Source organism: Ostrea edulis, chromosome 9, assembly GCF_947568905.1.
Source record: "Ostrea edulis chromosome 9, xbOstEdul1.1, whole genome shotgun sequence".
In the NCBI taxonomy this organism is placed as follows: domain Eukaryota; kingdom Metazoa; phylum Mollusca; class Bivalvia; order Ostreida; family Ostreidae; genus Ostrea; species Ostrea edulis.
In genome coordinates, this window is record NC_079172.1 from 31,952,935 (window position 1) to 31,974,180 (window position 21,246).

Consider the following 21,246-nt stretch of genomic DNA (forward strand, 5'->3'; position numbering starts at 1 on the left):
ACAACGCGAAGTAAAAAGAACATATCAATAGTAGTGGCAGAATGACCAACTATTACAGCTATATTACGGGTGGATTTGAAGTTGTATATACAAGTATAAATATAGAGTGTACATAGTTACATGTACTTCTCTATACACATGTACTTGTATATATACAACTTTAAACCAGCCCGTCATACAGCTATAAAATATACATGCAGCTTTAAATCCGCTCCTCTCTAAATTCAGCTTTAAATCCGCTCCTCTCTATATTCAGCTTTAAATCCGCTCCTCAATTTCTACAACTTTAGATCCGCTCCTCCCTATATAGCTTTAAATCCACTCGTTTACAGGAGCGGATTTAAAGCTGTATATAGAGAGGAGCAGATTTCAGGAGGAATAACACACCAGAGAAATTTGATATGCCGGGATGAAAAGTGGAGGATATGTACAATAATATTTTGAAATTGAAAACTAACAAATTTATCTTATTTACATATAGTTAAACATGCAGTTTTAATAGAAAGTGACAGGGGGGGGGGGGGGGGGGGGGGGGGGGGGGGAGGATACTAAAACCTCTGATATATAGACTTGAAAGCATGAACTAAAGATTCTGAGTCCACAAGTTTAATAACCTACTGAGCTACCCAGCTAGATACAATCATTGCTGATATTTTTATCTTTCGTTCAAGTTGCAAGTCTCCTGGAAATCGGTGAATTCTTGGCATCAGCACCTTGCTTCCGAAGGACATGAACTTCCTATTCTATTCAGATAATTCGCATGCATAATTATGTTCTTTAAAAATTGTAGTAGAAATTACAAATTTGGAGAAAATGTATTTGATTTGTTTTTAGAACAGAGAAAGGACAAACGCCGCTCTCTCCTCAAAACGAAATATGTAATGACTTTATCCAACTCAATGGAAAATTCATGTTTATTTCTTTTTGAATTTTATTCATTTTCTTTTTTTTCCCTTTCAAATGGATGTGGACTCTTGGGAGTAAACGCCTGCATGCACGGCGTCAACATCTGCCACTACACAGAACTTGATTTAGAGACCCGCGGATCTCATGAAAGTGTGATCTTTAATTTGGATCTCAAAATCAATGATTATCTACTTCTTAGGGTTTACATGTATACTAAATCTGATGTCTATCAAGCAAAGGTTTCTCAAAATATTGAGCGGACAGTATTTTCTTATGTCCGGAGTAGTTTAACACTGACCTTTGACTTGGTGACCTCAAAATCAATAGTGGTCATCTATACTCCTTAGGGGTGCCAGGCTTAAAAGTCTATCTAGCTCATGGTTCTGAAGATATTTAGCAGACAATTATTTTATAATGCTCTGAGTAGTCTGACTGTGTGACCTCAAAATCAATAAAGGTCACCTGCTCCTTAGAAGCTACTCCTCATCTCGTTATTAAAGTTGGATATTTGTCAAGCAAAGTGCTCTTGAGCCCACAGCACTTGGTCTACCAACCAACCAACTGGTACAAATCAACATGCCCCTAAAAACAATTAAGAAATCAAATTCCGGCTGTACATAACTGCAATTTGTAAATTTAACATGATTTATTTAAAATTAATAAAAAATGATGCGGTATAACATAAAGTAAAAGATTTACAATAAATGATCACAGAAAAAGAATATAAATACAAAGAGAATAAAATACAAAATAAACACATGGAAATACCGGTAGTAGTGAAAGTCATCATAATATTTGGGTCTAATATATAAACAATTCATATGAAATGTATTATAAACAAACAGGAAACAGGCTTTGTAGATTTTCCTGGATATTTAGAGAATTTCGTTGTGTAGATTTTCCTGGTTTAGCTTGTTCATCAATTTATTTTCAGCACGAACAATGTCTACTAATTTGGGTCCTGTATGATTTGAGCCCTGGAAATTGGAATACAATTTTGCCCCATTTTAAATGACCCCTTATTCCATTTCACTTGTTCAGAGCTGCATTGCATTCAGATTCCAGCCCTGATTAATATTTGTGTGAAAATATACATATATGTAAGCGGCATCAAACTTACAGACATAGGATACCTAACCAAAAAAAAAAAATAAATTACAGAATTTTGTAAAACTATTTGTAAATATTGCTAAACACCCATATTTGCCACAAAATTTACTATGAAACCACCTTTATTTTTGCATTATTCACAAATCTTTACTTGAAAATTCAATGGAAAAGCATTACCCAAACTTGAAATTGTTCAAAAATACATCTTTTTATTGGTGCATTTCATGCATTAATGACCAATTTACATTGTTGTTTGATCAAATAATAGAAAATCCCACCTAAACACATACAGCAAAATTCTACTTCATTTGACGCGTCCCAAATCTTGGCTATCCTATGACCTTCAAACGCCATCAAATATTACATTCAATCTGATTAAAATCAGAACCTATGATCCGCTCACGAAGATTGCTACACTAGTGTAGTGCTCATGTAGATCAATACACTACACTTAGACTAGTGTAGCTATCTACATGAGCACACTACACTTAGACTAGTTTAGCTATCTACATGAGTACACTACACTTAGACTAGTGTAGCTATCTACATGAGTACACTACACTTAGACTAGTACACTACACTTAGACTAGTGTAGCTATATACATGAGCACACTACACTTAGACTAGTGTACCTATCTACATGAGTACACTACACTTAAACTAGTGTAGCTATCTACATGAGTACACTACACTTAGACTAGTGTAGCTATCTACATGAGCACACTACACTTAGACTAGTGTAGCTATCTACATGAGCGGATCATAGGATCTGATTTTAATCAGATTTATCTTACATTTTGTCTACATTGATTGTCTACATGCCTCAAAAAAAATTTCAATGAAGGCATAAATACAGACTAAAATATGGTAATACTATCTTAGCCATGACATGTACAGTGTACTTGCAAACTTACATGTTGTTATATTTTTTTTACTGACCGAAAGTCTGAAAAATAAACAATAAATTGTGGGATGAAGAGGTTGCATGACATTACAATAATATACAATACAATGCGATACAAAAATGTTTAAACATGTATACTGAAAGTCTGCAATTTCCCTGCAACATTATTTCATCTTCAGAAATATTATTCAACGGACTTACTCTTGCAACAAGCGCAGCATAATTAAGAGTCAACCACTGCACAAAAGTATCACATTCCTATCATCTGAATTAATGAGCTGGATTGTTAAGGAGGTACCTTACATCATGTCGTCATGGCTGACTTCCATTTAAAATATGAAGGAAAATATAAATATCAGCAATATTTGTCTATTCCTTTAAGATTTAATTGCCTAGCTGAGTAGCTCAATAGATCGCGGGTTCGAATCCTGCAGGGGTTTTAAACTTTTTTCAGATTACTTTCAACTAAACCTGCATTTTTTGACTAAATAAAGTAAATTTAAAAGTTTTCAATTTCAAAATACATGTAATATTGTGCATTTTCTTCATTTTTCATCCATATCAAATTTTTCTGTGTTATTCCTCCTTAATGAGAGACCTGACATCTACACTCATGTAATAATATTACATTGTATGCACATATGATAATATACTAAATAACATTAACATGTATGTATTAGTTTTAAAAAAAATAAACATAAAATATTTAATATCAAAACTCAATACAAAAAAAATAAAAAATGAATGCATGATTTGACATTTATTTTGTCTAGTTTAGTTGTAATAAGTATAAATATAAAATTCCTATAAAAATTATGGAGTTGTAAATTTTCTAAGATGTTAAAAATTTGAAATATATTACCTCTCCCAATATAACTCCATATAAATTTTCCCCACAGTTTTGGACTCAGTTGAGAAATCGTGGGAATGAAATACGCTGCACATGGTAAATTGTATTATTTGCACATTGATAAAAGTTTCATATAAATTACAGGAAAATGTCCAAGGAACACATCAGTCCTGACCATTTGACGTTTTCTTGATTTACTCCACATTTACACAGAATCAACACTTCACATATTACTTTACTATAAAGTCCAATGTAACTGAAAACCCCTTTCCTGTTGTGTACATTTTGGATGATTTCCATGGTCATGGTGGTATGTAATATTTTTCTTTGAAATTCAACAGAAACGTTTTTCATGGCGAAGCCATCGCTAAGCTGAGATATTTTTCTACGATGTAAAAATAACATTTTCTTGTGTATTTAATAACTAGGATCCTGTCTGCCCGTGCGTACATGGAGATCGATAATGACCAATTTTCCACGTCATTGACCGCAAGCACCCATGGTGATTTATCGAGATACTTAACACTTTGAAATAAACTTTTGTAATAAAAACACCATGACACAAATGGCGATAGCGAATTTGGTGTTTTAATTCTTAACAAACTGTGGCATTATAATGAAAATTGCAATGAACTGATTTGCAATAATTCAAGAGTAAACTGTATAAGCAAAAAATACAACAATATGACTAATACCATAAAATGTATTAAAAAAAAAAAAAAAAAATGAAAACAAAAAAACATGTATGAGATTGTCTTTAGAGGCCCTAAGTAATAAATCTGATAATCTCAAATGGTAAGTTTAATGTACCTATGTGATTTTACATAGTTTATGCATCAATTAAATCTCGTCAAACATAATTAATCATGTGCTGACACATGTTATGTCTGTATGGGCATTAATTTGTTTGGACTTGTCCAGAACTGGAGAACCCTTAATCTACTGAATTTCACCAGTATTTTTTACTGACAAAGGTGAAGATAACAATCACTGATCATCAATCTCATGAATCCTATAAACACTACAAAATCGAGAACAGGGCAAACACGGACCCCTGGACACACCAAAGGTGGGATTAGACAAACACGGACCCCTGGACACACCAGAGGTGGGATCAGACAAACACGGACCCCTGGACACACCAAAGGTGGGATCAGACAAACACGGACTCCTGGACACACCAAAGGTGGGATCAGACAAACACGGATCCCTGGACACACCAAGGGTGGGATCAGACAAACACGGACCCCTGGACACACCAAAGGTGGGATCAGACAAACACGGACCCCTGGACACACCAAAGGTGGGATCAGACAAACACGGACCCCTGGACACACCAAAGGTGGGATCAGACAAACACGGACCCCTGGACACACCAAAGGTGGGATCAGACAAACACGGACCCCTGGACACACCAAAGGTGGGATCAGACAAACACGGACCCCTGGACACACCAAAGGTGGGATCAGATGCCTAGGAGGAGTAAGCATCCCCGGTTGACAGGTCACAGCCACCATGAGTCCTATATCTTGATCAGGTAAATCGAGTAATCTGTAGTCAAAATTAGTATGTAAAGAATGGCCTAACAATTTGAATGAAACATTTTGCTTAAATTAAGATCATTATAATTGCTTTCTAAGCTCTAAGCACTAAAGTACTTTCACAATGGTTTATATATTTTAATGTTCAATCACTCAGGAAAATACAGATTTTAACCTGTATTACAATAGAACAAATTATCCGTAGCATTCAAGAAAATAATTCAAACTTTCTCATATCAAGGTCAACCCTTAAAATTCAAACAGCTCTAAATTTGTAAGGGATGAAAAATAATAGTTAGCGAAGGCATCATGGCTTGAAGAGACCCAACTCAACACTACCCGAGAATGCTCGAATGTTGAAAAGATTAATTACACATGTATTAAAGTGATTCTGAGAAGACCTGTCTTCTATAAAACTAGGAATCCCTATGCTGTCCCTGTACTGTCCTGGATCTAAAAAAAAAAACTTACGTTGAAACTTGTGTATTTAAATCCAGCTCAAATATAAGAAAATTCAAACATAAGTTTGCGATTTTTTTTCGAGAATCCTCGCCTGGAGGTTGTGGTATTTACACAAAGATTCAACACTACATGAGGAGGCCTGGATATTAAGGAGACTTATGACAGAGATAGCCTATTTGGCTCTGTGAATAGATTTCCAGGGTTCAGCTGCGATGTCTGGATATGAGGAGACTTATGACAGAGATAGCCTATTCAGCTCTGTAGAATAAATTCCCAGGGTTCAGCTGCGATGGAGGTGAAAATTCGCTGTATTTTCTGCGGCGGTGATGCAGACAACTTTCTGTGGGTGCTGCGTCTCGGACTGTAAATACTGGTTTAGATCCACCCCGAGCTTGTGTAGTTCACTATAATGATGCAGTAGCTGTTTTTGATCCTCTTTCGTCGCCTGACAAAAATAAGACCGCCAATTAATGTTACAAGCATACGCCTGTTGGTTCTAGGTTTTGTATTCCATGCTTTGCAATGAAATTCAATCCTCAAAAAATAAATCCTTCAGAAACAGAAATGCTAAGTTTAAAGGCTCAAATCTAACATACACAAAACCTACAGCACAAATTTTGTTTATAAAGCATTGGACAGATTCTGGTGTGATAGATTAGTCATGTTTTGATGATGCATTCAGCTATCCTTCACATACCAACTTCTTCATCATCGAGTTAGGATTATTAAAAATGTTGTGTGAAAGGTGAGAATAACAAACAGTGATCAATCTCATGACTCCTATAAACAATACAAAATAGAGAGTTGGGCAAAAATGGACCCCTAGATATACCAGAGGTGGGATCAGGTGCCTAGGAGGAGTAAGCATCCCCTGCTGACCGGTCACACCCGCCATGAGCCCTATATCTTGATCAGATAAACAGAGTTATCCGTAGTCAAAATCAGTGTGCCAAGAACGGCCTAACAATTGGTATGAAACACGTCAGACAGCATTTGATCCAGTGATAGGTTGTATTGGTGAACTAGATCGTTATAACGACCATAGAATTTGCGACATGCTGACTTTAAACAAGTGTAATTTCTACAATGATGACAAATTAGGATCATCGTTTTCCCCATATCACACAAAATTGGCCATTTGCAGATTCTTCCTTTATGACTACAAAATTATGCTTGTCCGTTGACCCGGTTTACCTCAAGAGAAGCCATATTTTCCTCTGTCCAGCGGTCTCGCTTTTTCTCCTCTTCTTGTACATTCAGAGCCAGTTTGTGTTGCACTGCTGCCCTGTAAGAATACACGTACATATACACCATACATGTTTTAGCATGCACTGTAAGCCAGGCTTGAACTGGCAAATGCCAACATGTTCATGAGAATTGACAGTGTTGTGTTTACACCTTGTATACAAACAACATCTCAGCAAAGCATGGGCTCTCATATTCTCGTCTCCTTGCTGCAGTTAGGTTCTGTACTTATTTCATTTGTTCTGTTTGTTAATAATCAGTCAAGAACCTCACTTATTTCATTTGTGTTCTTTTTCTTAAAGCAAATACTTTTTTTGATCAGAAAGATGTACTCATTTAATGATGATTAGGTCAAGGATAAATTTTAGAACACTCAGAAAAAATCTGGCCAGTCCAGAATCTGCAATATGAGAACAGGCTAATTCAATGTATTGGAAATCCATTATTTTGTTTGGTTGAAATTGGGCGACTGTTGGTCACTGAGAATACTATCTAATTTTATAAAATTCCCAGTATCCAGACTTTATATAAAACAACATTTTCTTAGTAGCAAACTTATGCTGTTTCAATACATCTTATTTTTCCACAAGCACTGACTGACATTTCAACTTGGCATAAAAAGCTGTAAGTTCACAGAATTTGAATTTAAGGAATAGATTTTGAAGTTGTTTGTATATTTTCAATGTGGGATATAAAGACAAATAAAAGAATCGAGTAATTTTCCCATAATCAGCTCAGGGACCATCATTTCACAATTTCCAAGAACTAGGTCAATGACTCTTTAAAATTTCCATAACTGCAAAAGTCTAGTTTTGCAGGACATATTTTGTGATCAACACAGATTTTCACACTGATGAACACAACTTCAGAATGCATTGTGTTTGCGATAACCTTTTGATCTGTGTTTACCTCTTCGTAAATCATACCTCTACGACTCTCAATGTTAACACCTGGATACATTAATTATATCTCATCTCAAGATACTGCTTGATACATCATTATAATTGTTTCAGCAATGATTTGTGAGATTTACATAAAAGTACAAGGTGACATAGCTAATTAAAACAGAAATTGAAAGATTCAGGTAATATATTATGTGTGATGTCACAGCAAATACATATTATGATAATGTTGTCATTAAAAACTCACACTAACAGTATACAGATATTGACTAGGTTCAAGGACAACAGCTATTTTGTTTGAGGGTTCAAAAACCAGTTGTTGTCTGAGGACACAGTCTATAAATCTTTTGTTATACACCTTCACTCTCTTTAGATTGTTATTTTTTCCCCCTAGATGCACATAGTTTGTTGACTTTAAACTTTTAACATACATTTATCACTGTTACCACTAGTTTAAAAGAAAACATACCCAACACATTATCAATATTTCTTAATATTTATATATTGTTTGCGTTTCTGCTCTGTGTTTCATCTAATAAATTCTGTATTTCATCATCAGCTAAATCAGTGAACCTCGCCATTACATACACAAAGCAGCAGATCAAGAATCATGTGACTTGCATAGCCAATAGAAATAGGGAAGACTGTTGCCTGGTCAACAGTTTGCAAACTGTTGATAGGTCAATAGACCATGAGTGTGAGAGTTGGTTTAACAATTTAAAAGTTGGTTCTAAATTGTATTAGTTTTATATAGGAAAAAAGTAAGGTGTATAACAACATAAATTATTTTATGTGTAAAGCACAAATTGTTCTATGTGTAAAACACACATTAACAGCACAAATGAAACTTACTTTTCCATGTTCTGATTGTGGGTTAAACTTTCTATTTCCATTGTTTGTTCTATAAACAAGAAAAGGAAAATTTAATAACAAAGTCCTCTTAATCAGTGTTCATTCATACATAATAAATATTCAGGAGAGTACAAGTAGTTATTTTCACTAAATTGAAGACTTTTCGTTGTCTTGAACCAGTCACTTAGTGATCAACATAGGCATCCATGAATGAATGCAAAAGATCTAATCAGTCTTCTTACCATTGTGTATGCAAAAATAGAGTAGATGAAAATAAAAACATATCAAACTTACTTAGGAATTCATGTAATGTAATTTAGAGCCCTAATGTCATTGTGCGGTGATATGATCAATCCAAAAAAACAGTGCATTAGAAACATTGTGATAAATTACCAAGTTTGAGACGATCCCTGTCATTTTTCAGCTTGAGATCAGTCATGTCTTGTTGTTGTTCTTCCTTTTCATACTGAAATGAAAGTAATTCAGGTTTATAATATACTGAAATGAAAGTAATTCAGGTTTATAATATACTGGAATGAAAGTAATTCAGATTTGTAATACCCTGAAATGAAAGTAATTCAGATTTGTAATGAAAGGAAGCAAAAGTGAGCAAGCCCACATACCCCACGCTCCACACATTGCTTGACAATGCCTCACATAATGAATGGTAATGCTATGCATTACTGCAAGAACAGGACAGACGTGCTTGAAATTCTAAGTTCAAAAGGGGCGTAACTCCCAGAAACAATTATCGAATCAGAATTTTCTGTGAATATGCACATCTACACAGTGTGTCCTTATTAAGGAGGTATGCTACACCAGAGAAATTTGATGTAGATGAAAAGTGGAGGATATGTACAACAATATTTTGAAGTTGAAATTTTTCAAATCAACTTTATTTTGTCAAAAAATACCGTTTTAGTATAAGGTAATCTGAAAAAAATTTAAAAGCCCTGCTGGACTTGAACCTGCGACCTACAGTTTAGCAGTCGGTATGCTATTAAACCTACTGAGCTACTCGGCTAGGTATTTAAATTGAAAAGGAAAAGTCAAATATTGCTCCTATTGATTTTTTCCTCCATGTTTTTAAAGGACGTCATCCATTATGACGATGTAGAGTACCTCCTTAACTACAAAGTTTGACGAAATTCTGTTGAGCAGTGTCAGAGCAGTTGTGCTGACAAGAACAGGACAGACAGACTCAAAATTCTAAGTTAAAAAAAAAGCATAACTTCCAGAAAAATTATTGAATCAGAATTCCCTGGGAATATGCACATCTACACACTGTGTCCTTATTAACTACAAAGTTTCATGAAATTCTGTTGAGAAGTCTTAGAGGAATTGCGCTGTCTTAGAGGAATTGCGCTGACAAGAAAGGGACTGACAGACTGACGAATGGGTCAAAAACATTATACCCTCCGCAACCTCATGGCGTGGGATATAATAATTGTAATACACTGAAATGAAAATAATTCATATAAATTTTGTAATAATTGTAATACACTGAAATGAAAATAATTAAGATTTGTAACAATTGTAATATACTGAAATGAAAGTAATTCTGATTTGTAATAATTGTAACTTACTGAAATTTTGTAATAATTATAAACATGCACAGAAACAGGATCTATGACACACAGGTCACATTCAAGCTGAGAATCTGGGATGTTCTTGGCCCCATGGCCCCTCTTGGGTTTTATAACATTTAAACAGAGTTTGATGATGCATTAGGGTTGAACTAAATAGTTAAAAATGAAATTATTCAAACAACAAGGCTGCATATACATGTACATCTAATTCTATGAATGCTACTTCTTGTCAGTCTCTTACTCTGTATATGTATGTTCTCAGTCAGTTTAAATTGACAGAGGGTTTTTCAGTGAGGACAATGTCTACAAATATACATTATCCAGAATATACACAGACAATTGATACTTACAGCCAGTTTGAGCTTGGTATGGGTCTGAATTGATACTTACAGCCAGTTTGAGCTTGGTTCAGGTCTGAATTGATACTTACAGCCAGTTTGAGCTTGGTTCAGGTCTGAATTGATACTTACAGCCAGTTTGAGCTTGGTATGGGTCTGAATTGATACTTACAGCCAGTTTAAGCTTGGTTCAGGTCTGAATTGATACTTACAGCCAACTTGAGCTTGTTATGGGTCTGAATTGATACTTACAGCCAGTTTGAGCTTGGTTCAGGTCTGAATTGATACTTACAGCCAGTTTGAGCTTGGTTCAGGTCTAAATTGATACTTACAGCCAGTTTGAGCTTGGTTCAGGTCTGAATTGATACTTACAGCCAACATGAGCTTGGTATGGGTCTGAATTGATACTTACAGCCAGTTTGAGCTTGGTATGGGTCTGAATTGATACTTACAGCCAGTTTGAGCTTGGTTCAGGTCTGAATTGATACTTACAGCCAGTTTGAGCTTGGTATGGGTCTGAATTGATACTTACAGCCAGTTTAAGCTTGGTTCAGGTCTGAATTGATACTTACAGCCAACTTGAGCTTGTTATGGGTCTGAATTGATACTTACAGCCAGTTTGAGCTTGGTTCAGGTCTGAATTGATACTTACAGCCAGTTTGAGCTTGGTTCAGGTCTAAATTGATACTTACAGCCAGTTTGAGCTTGGTTCAGGTCTGAATTGATACTTACAGCCAACATGAGCTTGGTATGGGTCTGAATTGATACTTACAGCCAGTTTGAGCTTGGTATGGGTCTGAATTGATACTTACAGCCAACTTGAGCTTGGTATGGGTCTGAATTGATACTTACAGCCAGTCTGAGCTTGGTTCAGGTCTGAATTGATACTTACAGCCAGTTTGAGCTTGGTTCGGGTCTGAATTGATACTTACAGCCAACATGAGCTTGGTATGGGTCTGAATTGATACTTACAGCCAGTTTGAGCTTGGTTCGGGTCTGAATTGATGCATCATGAATGCGCTGGAGCTCAGGATGTGCGTGATAACCACGATACACCATTTTGGAGATCTCATACCCAATCTTCTTGCTGCGCTCCATGAGTTGGGGGTAATTAGCAAGATCATTGAGTTCTGATGATTTCTCCATAAACTCAATATAGCTGTAAATCAAAATGGAATTAAACTGAGAAAACTTACACAGGGTAACTTTATTTTTCAATGTGTGGGGTAGGCAGATGGAAAATGAATGACATGAATAAGACCCTTCAGTTTAGTATTTCAGCATCAGCATTCTTTGATAATGTTATCTTACAGTGAAAATCTACTAAAGAATTTCTAATCAAAGGACTTTCAATTTATGAGAATAACATTTGACAACTTTTGGATTTACCTGTATTTGGCAGCAAAAGCGACCACATCAGCACACACGCAGCTGAAAAAGAAAGTTACACATCGTTACTATACAATCATATGTTTAATTGGCATGGTGTTAAAGTTATTCGATTTACTACTTTCACTCATAAAACACAATGTCAAATTATTCAAAGAAGTTGGGTGCATTGCTTCAGGATATACATGCAGGTCAACAAAATAGTGATTAAGAATTGCCGTGTTATGATTATTGTGAATTATTTTTTTGTTGATTGATTGATTACTGTTTTCCACCACACTCAACAAGTTTTTTTTCTTTTTTCCATGCTTTATTTTTAGACATTTACAATTACATCTACATATGATAGATGATCTCGCACACAAAATCACATACATGCATACAATATCTTCCATACAAAAACTTTCTACATGAACTAGTATTTGACAGCTTGGCATAATTTAAAGGTATTGAAAATATACCTATTAACAAAATGATACTAAAAGTAATGATAACAAATATAACCTATAAAGCTTTGGTTTTTCATCACTTGTTATAAACAATATCATATATTGACCATTTAGTAAATATTTTGGATTTGCATCCAAACACATTTTCACAGTATTTTTCCATTTTTCTGTAGTACTTAAATAAATTCACTGCCTCAGAAAATTTTGGCCTGATTCCTTGTGATCTGGAATAATATATGAACTATTTTGATACTAATAAAAGAAAATTTTCTAAACAGCTTCCTTCTGTATTACCAAGTAAGATGTTTGTTGATTGATTGATTACTGTTTTCCACCACACTCAACAAGTTTTTAGTAATCTGGTGGCACCCAGTTTTTATTGGTGGAAGAGAGAACCAAGATACAATGAACCTGGGAAGAGACTACCAACCTCCCACAAGTAAACTGGGATAATTTTGCACTTACTGGCATGAGCGGGATTTGAACCTGCACTGAACAGAGGTGAGAAGCCATGTGATATTGAGCGCGATGCTCTAACCACTCAGCTACGGATTCCCCCCCCCCCCCCCCCTTCCTTTTGTTGTTGTTGTGAGAACTTTTTTTTAATTTTTGTGAGAACTTTATTTTGCTATAAGAATTGCCGTTTATATCATGAATTATTTTTTTCATTGTGAGAAATTTATTTTGCTATAAGAATTGTCATGCTATAATTATTAGAATTATTTTTTCGTTGTGAGAACCTTATTTTGCTGTAAGGATTGTCATGTTATAATTATTACAATTATTTTTTCGTTGTGAGAAATTTATTTTGCTTTAAGGATTGTCGTGTTATAATTATTACAATTATTTTTTCGTTGTGAGAAATTTATTTTGCTTTAAGGATTGTCGTGTTATAATTATTACAATTATTTTTTCGTTGTGAGAAATTTATTTTGCTTTAAGGATTGTCGTGTTATAATTATTACAATTATTTTTTCGTTGTGAGAAATTTATTTTGCTTTAAGGATTGTCGTGTTGTAATCATTAGAATTATTTTTTCGTTGTGAGAACTTTATTTTGCTGTAAGGATTGTCGTGTTATAATTATTACAATTATTTTTTCGTTGTGAGAAATTTATTTTGCTTTAAGGATTGTCGTGTTGTAATCATTAGAATTATTTTTTCGTTGTGAGAACTTTATTTTGCTATATTAGGATTGCTGTGTTATGATTATTGTGAATCACGTTTTCACGACAAGAACTTTATTTTCACGTAAATTTGAACTATCACCTTGATGCAAAATTGTGAATAATATGTTATACATGGGCATACATGTACTGCACAAATCAAAGTTCTTGAAAATTAAAATACAAATCACAGAAATAAATCTCAGTGATTTATGGTAAAATACAAAATCCCAGAAATAAAGTCTCAGTGATTTACCGTAAAATACAAAATTCCAGAAATAAATCTCAGTGATTTATGGTAAAAAACAAAATTCCAGAAATCTGAAGTGATTTACAGCATTGAGATAATGGTCGAGGCATGAAAGATTTGGAGATTTTCAGCAAACTTTGATAATCCCATTCAGTTAGAATTTTAATACACTGAAAAAACATCAATGATTATTATAACAGATTTTCTATAATATACATTACCAAATAAGGTACAATATTTTGCCATGTCATCTTCAAATTTTTATTTAATGTAGATTTCCAGAGGAAAGTCTTGGGATTTTTAGCATAAAAGTGTAAACCGATATAGAGTATGCTCTTTCTGACTCCCAATTACTTTAAATGCAGTTAAAAGATTTCAATAATTTTGAAATTTCTCAGAGCTCCTGATACAATGCACTATACTAAGTATAAAATGTGAGAGAAAAATCCTTCATTATATACTGATGTAAGATAGGGAAATTTGACCTTGGCAACATGATGCGCTGTTTATGAATCAACAAAGCCTTGTTTGGATCTGCAAATCTTGTCAACTCAGTACAATTTCTTAATCCCACACTCACTATTGAAGGATTCTATTAATCTTTTTTCAGGCCAAAACAAAAAATATATGTGTTTCTGATTTCCCGACCCTATCTACGCTTTGCTGCCAACCAAAAATATTTTACTGACGATATACGTAAATAAAAATCCAGAATTTTCAAACTGGAGTTTTTTTCGTTTTGTGTTCAAGTTTCTCTGGTTTACATTTTGACTACTATTGATCATCAAAATATTTGAAAAGTATTTGTAATATGTCTAAAGACCTGTATTCAAAGTGTATCAAAAACTAAGATTTCAAATAAAATGTTTTGATAAAATAAAATGTTTTACCTACCTACCCCACCTAATTTTTGGGGAGTGAAATCGGAAACACATATTTTATTTTGGCCTTACAGATAAATGTAATTATCAAACCATACTTGATAATGTCTGCTATCGGGTCTTTTGTGGAGTTCAGCTGAAATAATACATACTTGTTTTAAACATTCAATACAGAACATTTCCTCCTGATTTTTGTATTTCATTTGTATTGTTTCACAATTTCCACCAACAGCCAACTCACCATCGTCTCGATTTCTTTCAACTCGTAGAACACCATAAGCTTAATTCTGATTGGTGCATCATCTTTAGTCCGCACTTCATCAACCTGCATAAAATCCATTCATTACATCCTGTAGAATGAAGTCTACTTGCACATCTTTTGTATAAACATACTTACATTAATATATGATGACATGCAAACATTAGTCACATAGGATTACATCTATCAGGAGCCCCTGTGCATTTTATGGAGGACCTCAGTTTTCTGGCTCAATAATGAACAAAGTCCACAAAAAAGAATGTCATAGTGTTTCTCATTTCATGGCTGATGAATGGTTAATCTTTATAGTTGTTTCTAACAAGAACTTTGTACTTTTATTTCTTATAAAACTGATTCAGGAGAGAAATAATTCCAAAAGATCATATCCTATACGTCAGAGTAGAAGTTGAATCTGCTCAAAAACTGCCACTAATGACACACTGACAAAAACTGCCACCAATGACACACTGACAAAAACTGCCATCAATGACACACTGACAAAACCAGCCACTAATGACACACTGACAAAAACTGCCACCAATGACACACTGACAAAAACTGCCATCAATGACACACTGACAAAACCAGCCACAGATGACACACTGACAAAAACTGTCACAAATGACACACTGGCAAAAACTGTCACCAATGACACACTGGCAAAGACTGCCATCAATGACACACTGACAAAAACTGTTACTAATGACACACTGACAAAAACTGTCACCAATGACACACTGACAAAAACTGTCACCAATGACACAATGACAAATACTGCCACAAATGAAACAAACTGCCACCAATAGCACACTGACAAAAACTGCCACTAATGACACACTGACAAAAACTGTCACAAATGACACACTGGCAAAAACTGTCACCAATGACACACTGGCAAAGACTGCCATCAATGACACACTGACAAAAACTGTTACTAATGACACACTGACAAAAACTGTCACCAATGACACACTGACAAAAACTGTCACCAATGACACAATGACAAATACTGCCACAAATGAAACAAACTGCCACCAATAGCACACTGACAAAAACTGCCACTAATGACACACTGACAAAAACTGCCACCAATGACACACTGACAAAAACTGCCACTAATGGCACACTGACAAAAACATCCACTAATGACACACTGACAAAAACTGCCACCAATGAAACAAACTGCCACTAATGGCACACTGACAAAAACTGCCACCAATGACACACTGACAAAAACAGTCACTAATGGCACACTGACAAAAACTGCCACCAATGACACAAACAAAAAATGCCACCAATGACACACTAACAAAAACTGCCACACTGACAAAAAATGCCACTAATGACAGACAAAAACTGCCACCAATGGCACACTGACAAAAACTGCCACTAATGACACACTGACAAAAACTGCCACCAATGACACACTGACAAAAACTGCCACCAATGGTACACAGACAAAAACTGTCACTGATGGAACAATGACAAAAACTGCCACCAATGGCACACTGATAAAAACTGCCGCCACCAATGACACACTGACAAAAACTGCCACCAATGGTACACAGACAAAAACTGTCACTGATGGAACAATGACAAAAACTGCCACCAATGGCACACTGATAAAAACTGCCACCAATGGCACACTGACAAAAACTGCCACCAATGGCACAATGACAAAAACTGCCACTAGTGGCACACTAACCTGCAAAGTGCGATAAAAGCGAGTCTGTCCAACCTAGTCACAGGCCCAACACCATCCTTAAATTTTCCAACCTTAGTCATGATCAGCATTGTTACAGTCAAAATTTCTCAGTTCATGTCACAGATTAAAATGACCATGTATTCACATCCTAACTGAAACACCATAGAGACTGGTTACTCATTGACCACACTGAATCACCATAGAAATTGGTCACTCATTGACCACACTGAAACACCATAGAGATTGACCACACTGAAACACCATAGATACTGACCACTCATTTACCACACTGAAACAACATAGAGACTGACCACTCTGAAACAAAGACCCCATGTCATGATCAAGCCTTTTCATCAATATCTGAGCCAAGAAAATAATTGATTTAACAATTTTTGTATTATGAAATTACATTGTAGTAAAACTGGCCCGGACTGATTTGTAACTTCTGGAATAAGTTAGCATTGGGGATTAACTGTGTCTTGTTACTCGGATCGGTCCCATGCCAACTGAAGGAATGGAACCTGAAATGGAAAAAGCGATATTTATAAAATATTGGGATTCAATATATCATCTGAAAGTTTGTCATACTTTGGGCTATATGGACCAAGGATATCAACCTGGATAGCTCAAGGCTTAGAAAACCTGAATAACACTGCAGGGATCCCAGTTCAATTCCATGTACAGCCCAAAAATAATACTCTCTTTCCTTCATTTATACGATATCCTATACCGGTGTGTGTGCGTGTGTACATACACACACACACACACATTTATTTATATTACCGTTAAACACATCACAAAACAAAGGATTCTACAATGAAGTCCGTTCTCACCATTCGTTGGCTTGTGGCATAACCAGGGTGGGCCCAAACTGAACGTATCGAGTCACTGCTTTGGTACTTTCGTCCTCTCTGTATATCACCAATGCTTCATTTGCATCTAATGAAATCATGTCCTTAATCTGTATCCCATAATGCTCTAGGGGATTTGTAAACATCACACATGGTCTGAAACCAAGAAAGTGAATGCATTATAATTGTTAATGTTAAACATACTCTGTTTATGATAAAAAGTCAGACATACACTACCCACCATAAATAAGCATACACATAACCTTTTTGCACATTTTGGAATTCATGAATTATATTCAATATAATGAAATAAAGATGAATTCACTGTGTATAACTTTCAATCTCAGTAAAATAAATGGACATTCAATATTTTTGGCATAGTCTGTTGAATTGTGATATTGATTTCTTTAAGGTAAAAAATCAAAGGATCTTAAATATATAGATCTCCTATTTTAAATATACATTTAACATTAGTCACCCTTTCTTGTGTTCGACTCGCCCATCTTTATATTTCACAATGAGGTAGGCATTCTGGTTGGCTGCATTTCGTTTGAGAACTTCATAACGTTCTCGCCACAGAAAGATCTGAAAATTTTTATCAGGATTATAAAATTCTCTGCTGTTTTATGGACATCGGCTTCATCTGAATTCAACATAGAAAAGAAAGAAAAAGACTAAAACACTCACCCTTTGAGGTCCCTTTTCTACTCTTGCAACTCCTTCATGATTGTAGACTAAAGCCTGATAAATTATAAGTACACTATTAAGCCACTGCAAAGGTATCTTTTTGAATTAATAGAATCCTTTAATTCATTGTACCTTTCATTATAATTTCACATTATGATTTGCATGTCACTTATAGTCATTCATGGGTCAATTCTGTGATTTATTATCCTAATCTTATTTTCTAATTTTCTTCCAGAGTTAATTATTCTGATTTCATAATTTGGGTCATCTGCAGGTTCTCTCAAAGTCTAAGGGTCTGACAAATCCTCATTTGACTTGATACATAGGGACTTGTCACATATTTTGTTCATTATATCGACTTAGCCTTGGTGAAGATATGTAGACTCGAAATCTTCTATGTATTGTAAAATTAAAACACCCGAAATAAAAGTATTAACAAATACATGATTTACACATTGACAACAAAATGAGAAATAGACATTTAAATAAACACATGGAATAGAAATTAAATAGGTTATAACTGTTTGCAATAATTGATCTGTCCCATTCAAGAGCCTAGCAGAGAGTGTCCGATCGGTAAGGTAATGACGGAAATGTGATGTGGGTTAGAACCAGTCATGCATATAATGGTCAGTCTGTCTATGTCCATGGGCACATAATGCTCGCATACAACACACACTCACTCAGTGCAAAGAAGCTAATACATGTGATTATTTGTATATATAATACTTGAACTGGTTATATTGAGATACACGAAAATACTACAAAGGGAGACCACTCAAATACTCCCACCTGCCTCTTTTCCTTGTTTTATGTTTACATGTAAATACTTATATTTAATCTAATTCATTGATTTATCTCCAATATGAATTTGGGTGTTGACCATCAATACTCAGTAGTCTATTTATCACAAACGAACACACATGTCATATCAAAACACAGCGGGTTCAGTTTATAATTCCATATACAGTCAAAGTAATAAACATTTTAATCCAAAGGACTTAATGGAACTGTGCATTTTGCTAAATGAGCTAAAATAAAGAGTAAACAATTAGTCACAAGGGAAGATGCTTCAATTGCAAATGCTGCAAAATGCAGAGCTAGAAATATTTATTTTTATTCAATTGTCACTTGGGCTATCAACATAAATTTTTGCTGATGAATAGGGGGTGAATAGGGAGCTTTTACTGTTCCTTTGGATCAGTCAATATGATAATGACAGGCCCAAATTCTATGATTGAGTAATAATAGAATACTTTCATAAATAATTTACTAACCCGATTGCTGAGGAATTTTGATAAGTACTCAAATTAACTAGTCCCAAGCTCTTTACAAAGAACTAGCCCAAATCCATAATTTACTGGTCCTAAACCATCGGGCCATTAATTATCATGAGCCCAGACAAAGGCCTACCTCACAAATAAGATCATCTGTAACGTCCCTACACATGCATATATATATGATAGAAACACCCATGCACAAATCAAATTCCTCCCCATTATTACTCTCAATGCTCAAAAGCAATCATTCACTTTGGTAAAGAATTTATCAGTTACTCTCTGTAGGGCGTGACACTAACTTAACCAAGGGCTCTGGTACTTCAATGACATCATATGAAAAGGGGTCGACGAATCGAGGGAGATCATCCCAAAGTGATCAGACTGGGATTTCGGACCGAGTCCCTTAAGTATCCAGTAAAATGATCTACCAACGGAGTTAACGGTTTGTGGAGGATCCCGAATTCTGCTGTAAAATATATCATGTCATTCATACAATTGTTTCAAATGCAATGGGGTGGGGATTGTTGTTTCATATAAGGGTATATCTCTGGCAAAAAGACACTTGACAACAAAGTTAATTCCAAAATTAAACACCTAAATACTTGCGAAAGATTTTTCTACAGGTACCAATCAAAATTTACCTGCTCCCCAACATCAAGGGTCACCCAACCGACTGTCATACTCTGTGGTGTACTTGCGGCACTTTTAATGGTTCAGCTTCTGAATAAGCCTAGATAGAGCCGACTTTTATTTCATCAGTTTGCGTCATACGATATTTTAAAGAAAATCTAGGCAAGATTGTCACGAACCGGATGTTGTTTCTTTTTTTTTATGGATTTTTTAAAGCCAAGTTGTACGTATAATATTTTTGTTAACCAGTACCAAGACATATTCGTTCAGTAATATATGTACAACGTATAGAGCGAGTGAAAACTAGAAGCTGTCGTAAGACAGTTATATACGCACACAAATGTTTGCCTCTAAATATAATCTATACCATATACATATTTTGAATTCTTGCTGCATATGTCAAGGTGCATTGGGTATTCTGACCTGGGATCATCCGGCCTCCCAAACCACTTTAAAATATATTTAAAACAGTTGACGTGTTGATCCCTAAACCATATATATATATATTTCTGCTGAGATTCGGCTTGGCTGAATATTTGGACTGACGCCTTCACCGACAAGGCGTCAGTCCAAATATTCAGCCAAGCCGAATCTCAGCCGAGAATAATTCCTGCTGCACATGTCAAGATGTATGGGGCGCGATATATTCAATTCTGAATTATTGCGCACATTAATTGAATTGATGATAACATTAATTCTTCAGCTGAATCGATGCGTATGTAGCGCCAAATTAACATAAACTCAAATAATTGAAGATATCTTCAATTATTTGAAGATATCATCAATTCATTTGATGCGCGCAACAATTTAATTAAAGATCTCTTCAAATAATTAATGATATCTTCAATTCTGAATTATTGCGCGCATTAAATGCGCACATTATATCAATTAATGAGAGCAATCATTGAATTGATACGCACATTAATTCATTCGATGAGTGCAATAATTGATTTAATGCGCGCATTAATTCAATCATTGCTCTCTTCAATTGAATTAATGAT

At 35.0% G+C, this 21,246-nt stretch overlaps 1 protein-coding gene across 1 annotated transcript; it reads right to left on the minus strand.

The window, feature by feature from the left end:
* Positions 1 to 1,533: 1,533 nt before the first annotated feature.
* LOC125659917 (uncharacterized) lies at positions 1,534 to 20,492 on the minus strand. The gene is made up of 13 exons (XM_048891721.2): positions 20,257 to 20,492; positions 18,336 to 18,389; positions 18,127 to 18,233; positions 17,631 to 17,804; positions 17,207 to 17,318; positions 15,075 to 15,158; positions 14,932 to 14,969; positions 12,089 to 12,130; positions 11,672 to 11,858; positions 9,166 to 9,238; positions 8,773 to 8,821; positions 6,968 to 7,058; positions 1,534 to 6,218 (listed from the first exon to the last, which is right to left on the minus strand). The coding sequence occupies exons 1-13, from the start codon at positions 20,293 to 20,295 to the stop codon at positions 6,054 to 6,056; spliced, it is 1,215 nt and encodes a 404-aa protein (XP_048747678.2). The 5' UTR covers positions 20,296 to 20,492; the 3' UTR covers positions 1,534 to 6,053.
* Between the last annotated feature and the right edge of the window lie 754 nt (positions 20,493 to 21,246).

Coding starts and splice junctions, on each gene's coding strand:
- LOC125659917 (XM_048891721.2), bottom strand. CDS start 20,295: ATGACAGTCGGTTGGGTGACCCTTGATGTTGGGGAGCAG. Junction 18,390..20,256: donor CCCTTGATGTTGGGGAGCAG/GTAAATTTTGAT, acceptor ATAATTTATCAG/GCTTTAGTCTACAATCATGA. Junction 12,131..14,931: donor CCGATAGCAGACATTATCAA/GTATGGTTTGAT, acceptor TTTCTTTTTCAG/CTGCGTGTGTGCTGATGTGG.